The sequence below is a fragment of the Rhipicephalus sanguineus genome, chromosome 5, assembly GCF_013339695.2.
Source record: "Rhipicephalus sanguineus isolate Rsan-2018 chromosome 5, BIME_Rsan_1.4, whole genome shotgun sequence".
Taxonomy (NCBI): domain Eukaryota; kingdom Metazoa; phylum Arthropoda; class Arachnida; order Ixodida; family Ixodidae; genus Rhipicephalus; species Rhipicephalus sanguineus.
In genome coordinates, this window is record NC_051180.1 from 19,763,117 (window position 1) to 19,775,722 (window position 12,606).

The window sequence follows — 12,606 nt, forward strand, 5'->3', positions numbered from 1 at the left end:
TTAGCTATATTTCCAACTTTGTGAACGAGTCGACTAAATGTTGTCTCGTTTATTTCACGCTCGAAAGCGAGCAGCGCTTGGAATCAACGAGGGGCTGCATTCGAGAGGTAACGTAAGAAACAAAAAAAAATAAATAAAACATCGAGAGACGTCGATCAGATGACGGAAGAAAATAGCGCTCGAGGCGCCATCTTCAGATGCTCAGCGTGTCGAAGAACTCTCCGACAGAGTCGCACTGCTGCAGGCGCCTCTGCAGCATCAACAACTCCTCGACGAGACCGCGTTCCGCACGAGCACGGGACTCCGGCAACTCGGAACGCAGCTTGCGCACCACGCTGCCCACCACGGCGCCCAGCCACGTCACGTTGCTTTTGAAGCGCAGTGCTTCGCTGCTGCTGCAGCACAACAGGGTATAATGTAAGAACTACGCGAGCACCTTGTAATTACCCTATTGCGTGTTGACGAAATACCTCTCTTATAACGTAGACACGCAAGGAAACCACTGAACAAAGAACATCGCATTACTCTAACCGACCAATAATAATTGATGGGGTTTAACGTCCCAAAACCACGTTATGATTATGGGAGACGCCTACTCTAACCGACTACTACGATATAACGGGACCGTTTCCATACACACCCATCTCATCACTAGCGCCTGCACGAAGGACACTATTACCACTGCACAACGTTCCGATGAGAAAGGAAGCCGTAGTATGGCGGAAACTGCATAGAAATGTCCTCATTTTGGTTTGTATACCACGCTAGACACACTGCACTAAGCATGCGCAACGCTCTACGAGTTTGTGCGGCCATGGGCAAGCACACGGCGAAGTTCACAGCCGCAGCGCATCCCACAACACGCCTGTGGGAAGCAGCGCTGTCCAGCTCAGACTCGATAAACCAGCTTAAGCTACATATAGTCGACCGCCGCTGGTCTGTCAGGACACCCCAAGCTACAGACGAGCGCAGGAGCTATAGACGCGCGCCCGTGTTCTGTTCCGGTTATATTCTCTCGTTCTCCCTGGAATAAAGTGAAGCTACAAGAATATTCAATTCTCCTTAGCGTTGAGCGCAGAGTCTTCTGAAGACGGGGACAACGAGGAGGATGAGCACACACAAGCGCTAGGGTGCAGCGCTTGTGTATGTTCTTCCTCCTCGTTGTCCCCGTGTTCACGAGTCTCTGCGCTAAACGCTGAGAATATGTCTAACCAGCAAGATCATAAGTCGACATTTGCAAAGATATTCGAGCTATGTTTTGTCGCGTGTAGGCGAGTAATAAATGGTTCTCATGTGGCATCACGGACGCGTCTTGTGACCGCGCTATAGCACTGAATATGGTGGCCACAATGGCGTATAGGACGTCATAGAAGCACGCGTATAATCACTGCGATCGATTTGCGACACGCGCCTGTAGTGCATACTCGTGACGTTTCTTATTTACGTGCCAGTATCCCCAAACGGCGATCAGGTGTTTGCGACAGGGTTGCCGAGTCACCGATAACGCTTATCTGTCGTATTCAAAGAGTTTCCGAGAGCTCTTTCTTCACACAGCTTCGCACCGTAGCTGTCGCGATATCCACAGCGATCTCTTATAGCGCTCTCAAGCATGCAGAGTCCGCTACGCACAGTTTGCTAAATTCGCACCTGCTGTGAGAAGGGGCGTTGCTGAGCGCGCTCTTAGCACGAGGTGGCGAAGATGGCGAGTTGTTGTCGTCTTCTTTGGCTTCTGCAGAAAGAATGGTTGAAGTATGGAACATTTCAAAATGGGAAAGCGAGCAGGTCTATATCCCCTTCAGGCGCGAATTATGATGCACTGTCTGCAAATCTCTCAAATTTGCACAACGTAATTCTAAGGCACTCAATAATACATTTCAAGAAAGAAAATAAAGTAATACGCTGTTTTGTGCGAGTTTTGCTAATTATTCCTAATTAGTGGATAATTGAATGTTTAATTACTTTGCAATCCGTCATGTTCCATTTCGACGTAAGAATAAGGAAAGTGTTGGCTTAAAATGCATGCACAATTTGTGTTCGGTTGTGTTCATTTCGTGCGGAGAAAATAATACTTATGATGTTGGTCCTGGAATGCGGCACGTCGAACAACCCGTCGAACATCGTAGTGCCTTCACCAAAGTGATCGGTTGTGGTCATACATGACACACTGAGGTTAAGTCAAGACACGTTGACAATGCAGAATGTTCAGTTGATGCTATGCGCAATGTATCTTGCTCTTTCTTTCCGACTCGTCCAAAAAACTGGCAAAAATAAGTTGCGTCCACATATGTGGACGTTGCGCCTGAAGGGGTTGTAATTTCGTGTTAGCACACACGCACTCGCGCGCGCGCGCGAGCAAGCAGAATTGCTGCAATGTAAATAGCGTCACTGATGTAAGAACACGAGGGTGTATCGGATATCTTAAAGGGACACTAATTTGAAACAATGAATCGGTTTACATTGATAAATTGTACTCTGAGAACTCTATTATAATTAATTTTATTAGAGGAGAAAATCAAGGTGAAAGCTTCATTTTTAAATTTCTTGCCGAAATCTGCGCGAGCGACGTCACGGATTTCAAATTGCATTTTACGTATTTTGGCGACGTTGGCTAAATTAAATTTCCTGCAACTTGGAATGTTAAGTGTATATTCCCCTCAGACGACAACGTACTTCATTTTTACTGATTAGGAACTACGTAGGTCCTAGTTAATATCTATGACGTCACGGCGTTTCTGTTTCCCTAAGATGACAATGTACTTCATTTTAGCTGATTAGGAACTAAGTAGGACCTAATATATGTCGTCAAAATCTATGACGTCACGGCATTTGGTACAGTAATTTCAAGGTGGCGTCGCCCCTCGCATTTTCTTTTTACGCGTTTTCTCGCTTACCAAGCGTCCTCTCGCGGCAAGCGTGGTGATTTCGGAATTGTGAAAGAGTAATTTACTAATATGAGAAAAATCGTTTGTATCTTTAGTGTCCCTTTAAGTATCTGTCTGCTTTCTAATAAAGTAATAAAGTAATAGCTGTGACTAATAGCTGCCTTGTGTTGTTTCTTTCCCTGTGTTGTTGTGGAGCGCGCTGCCCTATCAAGACGTTCAGCTCGTAAGCTGTCTTACCTGGTCCGAGCGCAAAGGACAAGCAACCAGCGACGTGCACCCTGAGGCCCGCGCTGTCGATGGACAGCGGAGACCTGTCCGGAAAGTGGTACTCGAGGCTCGCCGCATCGGTCGCCGTCACCAGCAGCTTGTCAGGGTTCGCGCTAAGGTGCCGGAACCCCAGAGCGCGTTCGGCCACTGCCATGCAGCAAGATGCCTGCAATACGACGCTCCGGCCTTGCACTGCACTGCGTAGCTGCACGAAAACAGACAATAAATCGCCTGAATATCTTGGAATTGCCAAACGTGACGATGCAAGGGAACGCGTCGAAGTTCCGTACACTGAATAAGGAAACAAAAAAAAACGTTTAGTTCTTCAAACGCTTGCAACCAAAGTGAGCGCGGCTTGGAACTCTTGTTCCCACTTACCCGCGACATTACTTATCAAAGCGGGTAACGTACCGGCGAATCGAGCGAAACATGTAAATGCATAATAGAGCAGATCGCAGTACTGAAGAATAAGTTCTACAGTGCTCTATACTCGTGTATGCGCAACATGCTATTATTATTATTATTATTATTATTATTATTATTATTATTATTATTATTATTATTATTATTATTATTATTATTATTATTATTGTTGTTGTTGTTGTTGTCGTTACTGTTGTTGTTGTTTGCAATGTTCGTTTCTTATTTTTCGGTGATGTTAAGACGCAATGCAATACTAGATATTCTTTAGCGCAGGAGGCAGCCAAGTAATGCGCATTTGCAGAGTCGTAATTTTTTTTATGCCCCACCGTGGTGGCTTAGCAGTTATAACTGAGCCCGAGAGTGCAGATTCGATTCCCGGCTGCATCGGCCGCATTTCGATGGGGGAGAAATGCAAAACAACCTCCGCGTTAATCGATTTTTCTGATAATGCCAAAATTATTACGGGGTCCCCAATATACGGCGTGCCTCATAGCCATTTCGTTGCTCTGGCACGTGAAAGCCCGGAATATAATTGTAAATTTTTTATACACACCGCCACAAAAAAAATTTGGAGGACGCTTGCGTTTCGCATTCAGGAGTAGAACGCGACAACGTAATCAGGCCCCGTTCGCATCGCCTGGCTGGCGAATTTTCGTCCGCTAGCCAGGCTTCTTTTCTCGGTGGAGCTGAGCAGTGTGGCCTCCCACTGCTGCGTGCAGGTCTGGATCACGGGGCGGGCAGAGGCAGCCGCCAAGGAGCAGGGGCTCCTGGCCGACTAGCCGTCGTCGCCTCCCACAATCGAGGAAGCCACTGGTTTTCATTAAAAAGGTTTTGTTCTCTCTCTCTCTCTCTCTCTCGGTGGACACCTCAACCCTGCCGTGAGGGAATTAGCAACGTTTGTGCGCGTAACACTAGCCGTTTCAAGCTCTCCTGGAATGCGCGCTTACTGCAAGTACACTTACGAAGTCCCCAGTAGGCCATTATTCCTTTTGCAATTAGCGAAGTACCCAGTACGCGTTTGTAAGACAATGCGCGCACCTACGCTGCTGCACACACTGTTAATGCTGATGCTGCTGATGATGATTAATTATGCCTGAGCGCTTCGTAATGGATGTGCCTTTAAAACACCCACTCGTTGCGCAATTCATACGGTGTGAAGCGTTATGCGCTTATATACGCTTCTGCCACGCAGTATTACGTGTTAACCCGATTCCTGGCACCACGTGACGCCTGCATAGGTTTTCTTTTCTTTATTTTTCGAAACAGTATACATAGTCTGGCTCTGTGGTAGAACACTTCCTTGCCAAGGAGAAGGCCTGGGTTTGATTCCGGCTCGGACGGATGATTTTTTTTTTTTTCATTTGCGTCCATCGCGATATTTCTCTTACGGACAACGACAATTTTTCGCTCACAACCAACGACACTGACCTCGAAATTTACGCGACACGGGCTCTTTAACGCTATCGTTAAAATGCCCGCATGATAAGGGCACACTTAAGTTGCAAAATTTCACGGCGTAAGAGCGACAGCAATGAGCAAGGCGGAACTGAAGATTCGTTGTGAAGGGCCATCACACAAGGTCGGCGCATAATCGTAAAGCTCACCGTTATCCGTGATAGTGGTTTTCCAGCGTAGCCCAGTTCAAGCACGATGAAATGTCGCGTTAGGAAGCATTGGTTTTTGCCTGGAATGTAAAGAAATTATTTACTTGTAGATGGAGCGCGTTGTGCTGTATATTAGAGGGAAGCAACGCCGCTCCGCACCGATGCATACAATGTCTCCTTCGCTATGGCTCCGCTAGAATTTAACTGGCATCTGCGATAGTTTCACCCTACATAGTGCTCCGAGGAATGTGACACTTTGCTAAGAAGAAAGCTGCCATGTATGCATTAAAGTTGTAATGATCGAAGTACAAGTTCTTATTCTAGAACACTGGCCAATGCCAATGTCATTTTTCTTCAGCTCACCGAATACATTGCCTAGCTGATATAAACACGACATAGAATACGAAGCGCGCTGTTGCTAATAATTCTCACGTTATTATTACCATTATTTTTTTTTGGAGAATGACCTTGCGGGCAACAGTCATGTTGTTGCGGTTCCGGTGGCCGCGAATTTCGCCACACGACGTGGCGTATATGTGCATGACAAGCGATACTTCCGTGTACACTTGCGTATAGCACTTTCTGGAACGTGAGGCTGTGGGTCGAGTCTGAGGACGTGCTGCTTAACTCGACTCGAGTATAAATGTTTGCTGAACATTGAATTTTAGTTGTAGCGAGTGGAAATGAAAAGCACCAGAACAGCGCAGTGCTTCAAACAATATTTCACGAGCGGAAGTGCACGTGTAAAAAAAAATGACGCCAGTGACCGCACCTGCCTGGAAGTCCCTGGACCCGAGACCATGGTCACCGCGCAGCAGCCACTTTGGGAACTGGTCAAACACGCATGCGATCCTATGGTAAAACGATGTCGTGTAAATTAGGACAAATGTGTCTTGCAGCGCGCACCAAGAATCACGGAAGTCTATATGAACGATTTTACGTAAGACATATGGGCGCCTTGGGCTATCAAATGAATGCTTTCTTATTTTCGTATATCGTGACGTGAATTGATAAGCTCAGCAAACGTTGAATGCACCAACGCAATCGTTTTCATATGTACATGTCCACCGTTTAGTTGTTAAAGATAAAAAACGGCAAGGTTGACAGCCTAATAAGGCGGCACCGAAACCCATCCGTAAAATGGTCTATAGGCACGTCGAAAAGTAACAAGCCTGATCGCTTGTCTGAGGGTATAAAGAATGCTGGCTTCAGCGAATAACATACAAATATTTTTCGGTGAGGCGCCCCGGTTTTCAGATCTTGGCGTACGAGTTATTTGAACGTGGGAAACAAAGTTGATACCTCCATTCATGAAGCATGATTTCATGATTGGCTTGAAGAGTTCTCAGATACGTTTTCTTTCCTAAAAAGTTAGTAAGGCCTCAAAACATTTACAATAAGAAAATAAAAGCCGTAAGCAAGCAAACGCTCTTCCGGTTCAGTAACGCCGCATAACTACAGACTGTGAGCGCGCAAGCTGCCACACTCCCGTGGCAGCTTGAAGGGCCCCTAACTACCCTGCGTTCAAATACGAGGGAGTGGTTTCTTTCTCGCCTACGCTCCGCTTCCTACAAGCGATATCTCCTCCTCACCACTTACTTATAAAAAGCACGTTTGCGATGTCATCACTAAGCACTGAGCCTATCAGGATTTCGCGCTTGTCGGCTACACGCTATCTCCGGTTGCGCAGTCGGAAACATACAAAATGAAGTGAAATCAGTTGATCGCGCACAATAGTCATGCGAGCCAAAGAATAAAGGGTGGGCGACTGCATGGCAAAGCAGTGTAGGAGACAATTCACAACTGATATTTCGCGTATGGACCAATCGAGAGTATGTACCGTAATGACGTCAAGTGAGTCGCCGTCCTTGCGTCAAGAAGTGCGCCAGAAAGACGAGAAACGCCGAGAGAGGATAACGCGCTCGTTTGTTTTTTTTTTGTTTTGTTTTTTTTTGTTGTTGTTGAGGGGCCCTTTAAGAGGTATCTCGCGTGTGCCTGGCCTCTAAGAACGCGATGCAGCCATTGCTTACTGAACGCAGAAAGGCCTCTTGAAGTATAGTGGACGCGCAGGACATCGTGCAATGTCCTTCTACGGTTCATACAGGTGCACAGGGTACATATCGGCAGCGCATTCGTTGTTAAATGGTAGAAAACTATGACACCGAAACGAGAGCCTCAGCGTCCAACCTTTGCGTTTCGACGAAACTGGGCGTTCTGTAGCGCACTCCGTGTCTCAGCAGGCTAAGTTTGCTGAAAAAAAGAAAAAAAGAAAATTTCGCAACCACGCGGCATCTAGGGTATTTTCTACGCGAGCGATATAAAATGAAATATATTAAGTAAATTTAATCTTCCCTTGTAAAGCTTTTTAAAGGGATAAAGGCCATTTTTCTAACAGAGACAGGACCTTAACGTATTTTTTTTTTCGGTAACGAATTATTAACAAAGTGAAGTTGATAGCAACACAAACTGTGGAATGATTGCTGATGAATGCTTCAAGTTCATGAGGTTATGAAGCTCTGAACCATTTGTTTGGTACACAAGTTACACGCTACTGTCTCGTTGACTCCATTCGGTTGGTATTTCATGTGGATAATTAAATGGACTAAGCAACACACGAACCCTAACTCAGAAGAGTCTGGTGCTGGGCCTGTAGGTACGTAGTCTGAAAAAACAACGAAACCCACTCTGAAGGATGCGTATTGAGCCTTGAAGGACCCAGCCTTGAAGGACGCGATGGGCTGTGTGTTCGTGAAATCCTCTCTTGCGTACGCGTCCTTCAACGCTGACTTCGTCGTTTTTTTTAAACCCTAACTTTCTGAAGCCAACTTACACGCTGCATTCTATGGCTGCTGCGATGGCGTCCACACGTTGATCTGTGAATATTCCCGTTACGGGAATCACCTTCAGGACAGTTCGCTTCAGCGTGGACGCCACCTGGAAGACCTCGCTGTGGTGGCCGTGGGCAAGCCATTTGGATCGATCCTGGCATCTGCATCGCAAGCGGCTGTTGTCATCTCATATGCAGCTCATTTTACTCAAGGCCCAAAGAATGAATCAACAACACAAACATGGGACGAAAAAAAAAAACACACGAGGACGCGTGCTGTTATTCCTTTTTTTTTTCGTCCCGTCTTTGCGCTGTTGATCCCTTGCATGAGACATGTATGTACCAACTAGCCCACCTTTTGCCGCTTGTTCAATTCGTTACTCAAGGCCTGCCGATGAGCTCGCTCTTGAGAGCACGGGAAGACCGGACCAGATTCGAAAAATATACAGCGACATGACGCAAGCGCATTTTGCCTGAGCACTAAGGGCAGCTAAAGAAAGGTGCTACGGATGCCTCGCTAAGCGGTGATTACTGCTGACGATGTCGTAGGTGTCTACTGCATTTTCAGCCGTACGCTGTCAGCTTAAATCTTATATGCAAGGCATTTTTCAGCATTACCGCTTCATGAAAACTGCAGCCCAGGTGATCAAAAGCACAGTTTTGCACAAAAAAAATAAAGAAAAGAAAAGCTGCAGAGTCCCTTTTGACGACAGCTTTTTCATCGGCCTCCGTTTGACTCGAATATGTTCTTGTTTGGCTACTGCAGATACTGGCATCCCGCCGTACTTCAAGTGTTAGTTTCGACCTCCACACCGCATTACTGTACTTACCCGTTGGGCAGGAAAGCCAGGAAAGGGAGGGGCGTTTCCTGATTGCATAGATCCAACAGCCGGCTAGGGAACACGTCCGTGGGCTGTGTGAGAAGTGTATCGTTGTGGAAAAAAAATGAAAGAGAGGGAGAAAAAAATAAGCACGTGATCAGTGAAACTGGAGACGTTAGCCCTGCTATACGCATGAGTAGATTGGTTTGACAAAAGAAAAAGGGATACTGCCCTCTGGACTCCCGCAGGCGTATCGCCTCCATCACCATACAACAGTAATGCGTAGGACCATCATTACAAAAGATGCTCAGACTTGAGCGGGATTGCCGGTACAAAGAATCGCAGGCCGATAGTATTCCTAACATGCAGACTGAAACGGTGGCAAGAACGATACCGAGAATGGACATAGGTAACGTACCGGGTGTTCTCAATCGTATGATTGTTTCTGATTGCTAAATATACCTAAAATCTGTGCTTTTAGAACGTCGCTTCGCTGACGCGTTACGCCGATACTGTTGCTATAGGGTGACATTACGATAGCGCTTTAGCCTTGGTACAAATACAATAAGATGACGAGACGACCGAATGAATGAACGTACGTCATATTTTACCGTTGCTCACAAATACAATAAATATGGCTCCTTGTAATTGTCCAATTGCGGTACCACTTGAGCTGTACTTACCCGGTTCACTGGCTCTTGGTCCTTCCAGATGGATTCTGATGGCTCTGAAAAGAAAGAATAAATTTTGCAGGGACAAAGCATATGCTGAAAATCATGAGGCGAAATTTTTGTGAAGCGTCTAGTTGCTATACAACCGAATATGATGCGCACGACTGTGTCAAGGAAGAAAGCTTCGTCTCATAATGTGAACGTTGCGGCTTGTAGCGACGGAATATCTGGTGCTTAATGTTCGATTGAAAAGATGTCAGTGCACGTTAAAGAACACCAGATGGTCGAAATTTCCGGAGCCCTCCACTACGGCGTACCTCATAATCATATCGTGGTTTTGGGACGTAAAACTCCAGGTATTATTAATGTTCCATTGAAAGAATGTTCTATTGAAAGAAAAGGGCAACCCACATCTAATCTTTCACTACATTGCAGGGCGTGCACGTGTAAGCCACTGCTGTCTGACACCAATAGGTGTTATCGAGGCACCAAGATAAGATTACGCGGGAGACCATCGAAGCGTTCTACATTGACGAGTCCGGTGACACGTGTGTTGCGACGCTTTCTGCGAGGCATGAATCTGAAACACTCTATCTGGCCCCGAATGTTTAGGCTTTGTGTTAATACTGTGCTTGCATATTTTCATTTTTCAGTCATTAAACCTGTTGTTAAATTGTGCCCGCGTCCTCCACTTCTCCTGGCCTATCGTTTCTTGCGCCCTTAAATTTGAGTATTAACTGAACTGATGACACTAGTTTGTTTTTCGGTGCAGGTGGTTGGCGAGCTTTTAAGGTTATTTTTGGTTGCCTTTCTTTGATTTTTTTTTCGTGAACTATGGTTCTTTTGTATATGCTTGTGCCTCTGCTTTTGAAGTGCTTATCAAGTGCCTAGCACACTGTGTAACGTTGATGTTCTTTTTTTCGTTTGTTGCCTTTAATTTTTCATTAATTGTACATCTCATCTGTCTGAAATAAGTGTACTAATCGATAATCAAGGGTGCTTTTGTGTTTTGTAATTGTCGTCGTTCTGCTGCTGCTGCTTTATGGGTGACACGGCTCAGTCAGGCAATGTTTGCCTTTAACCGTGTCCCCTAAGAAAGTTTAAATATTGTCGTATCAACCAATAAATAAATAAATAAATAAATAAATAAATAAATAAATAAATAAATAATAAATAAATAAATAAATAAATAAATAAATAAATAAGTAAGTTATGTAACACGTCATTATTATACCTTTCCGCTGGCGCTATACTAAAGATAACGACAAGAAAATGAACATAAAATGTAGCTCCGATACCGTCCGGCTCCGACCAGCTGGTTGCCCCTTCACCGACGCCGATCTCGGACAACGTGGTGATCTCGAAATTCCCATCGTCCACGAAGCCAGCACGTCTTTCGGGTTGTGGTCGTCGTCCCTCTCCGGTGCCGCGAGCGTTTTTGCCGTCGATGGCTGTTTCCTCTTCGTCCTCGCTGTCCTCCTCGAGTACCGATCGCCTCTTGCCGAGCAGCGGCCGCCTGTCCATCAAAGCGTACGACTCGCCGTACAACGTGCTCCTGGCGTCCGAGCCGCGATGGTTGCCGTGAAAGGCCATGAGCGTGACCAGTAGAACCACGCCCGTGAGCACGCACGAGCATGCTATGTAAAGGATGAGCTGTAAGGCAAGGGCAGGGTATAGGATGGAGGGGTTTAATTCAAGGGCGAGCGCACCTTATAATGAAATAAGGCAAGGCACGCGCCGCTTGTACGCCTGCTATAGCTTCAAGACGCGCGTTATCTACGGCGGTTACTGAACTTTATAGTATGTGTCTTCCGTAACTTCGTAACTGACTGTGGGCAAAGAAGAACTCTCAGCTTGAAGCTAAAGTTTTTACTCGGGACCTGTTTTCACTATGGTAACTATGTTGCTACTCATCTCAAGTCCCAGTTTTCAAGTGAGCTCTTTGTCGTGCTTGGATTCCGTAACCTCGACAAATATGAGCAAGCATATTTGCGTACGCGGAGTCGTGAGTATAAATATGAATACGCTCGCTGTAAATGTGAGTACGCTGAGCCCTTCTCCCAACTAAGTCTGCACAAATGGCGTCTTTTCCTCTCGTCAACCTCTCCTGCTCCTCTTCCTCTTTCCTTCTGATGTTAGATAAAAATAAAACGCATTTCTGCAGAGCTTAGATATATTCGGTGAGTATGGTAATTCCAACAATCATCAAGACAAGAGAGCCAACTAGTCCAGATGGTGGCTCTTCTGCAACATACCTGGTGGTCCTGGATGAACTGCAGCACCTGGCGACGAATGGCAGAACTAGAATCATCGGTGGCGCGTCGACGGTCACCAGCCGCCCGATCTTGCCGTCCACCTCTGCCGCTGAAACTCAACCAGATCGGCTTGCTCAGTGGCATTCGAGGTAGGAAGCGCGCGCGGCTAGTTGCGTTGGTGCTGCCGTCGCGCTCACGAAGCTGTCGAGCTTGCTCGGACCTTAGGCGCTCCACGAAGCGGTAGGTGTCGTAGTCTGGTAGCTCGGAGAACTGCCTCGTGTACGGCGCCGGCGTCGTCTTGGCAGTGCGTGCTGTAGGCGTACGGGCTGAACTCAGGGCCACCAGGCTGATCAGAGACAGCGTCGCAAGTGCAGGGGACATTTCGACTCACGAGGGAGGCGTATCACTGGCGGAGCCGTGATTTGAAAGCTAACGACGCTGACAGAATGACAGCCGGAAGCCCCGCCGCGAGCGAATATAATGATGATGAATCTTCAAGGTATGGCACGTACCCACAGTGGTGATTGGAACGAGAAGAGAAGATGAGGAAAAGCAAGAATCTGGAGCAGGTTTGAGCGCACAGATAATTAGAAGAACAAATGGGTGGATAACTGGAAAACCGAAAATCTGGGAACAAATGAAGATGAACTGCTCATGCTTCTGCTTCGCCTGTAAGTTCTCAGTAACTCAGACATGTTGGCAGTAATGATGGCGATAAAGCGAAAACACTTTCCGTTACTTTCTTTGCGTTTGAGTGTAGTGTGATGGAAAGGGTAAGGGTAAATATTGGAGGATGAGCTAGAGCACCAGGTTGCCCGCCAGAACTGCGTTGTAAAGTAACATTTGCATCTGTGGT

The 12,606-nt window shown here is 46.4% G+C and overlaps 1 protein-coding gene across 1 annotated transcript; it reads right to left on the reverse strand.

The window, feature by feature from the left end:
• Nucleotides 1–102: 102 nt before the first annotated feature.
• Nucleotides 103–12,131, reverse strand: LOC119393335 (uncharacterized). The gene is made up of 10 exons (XM_037660304.2): nt 11,751–12,131; nt 10,794–11,148; nt 8,834–9,008; nt 8,007–8,165; nt 7,364–7,426; nt 5,949–6,028; nt 5,177–5,256; nt 3,120–3,354; nt 1,648–1,729; nt 103–395 (listed from the first exon to the last, which is right to left on the reverse strand). Exons 1-10 carry the CDS (start codon nt 12,129–12,131, stop codon nt 194–196), a joined length of 1,812 nt encoding a protein of 603 aa, XP_037516232.2. The 3' UTR covers nt 103–193.
• Nucleotides 12,132–12,606: the final 475 nt, after the last annotated feature.

Excerpts from the sequence above, each read along its gene's own strand:
- LOC119393335 (XM_037660304.2), bottom strand. The coding sequence starts at position 12,131 with ATGTCCCCTGCACTTGCGACGCTGTCTCTGATCAGCCTGGTGGCCCTG. Across the intron at positions 11,149-11,750 it reads AGTTCATCCAGGACCACCAG|CTCATCCTTTACATAGCATG; the intron begins GTATGTTGCAGA and ends CTTGCCTTACAG. Across the intron at positions 5,257-5,948 it reads GTCCAGGGACTTCCAGGCAG|GCAAAAACCAATGCTTCCTA; the intron begins GTGCGGTCACTG and ends TTTACATTCCAG.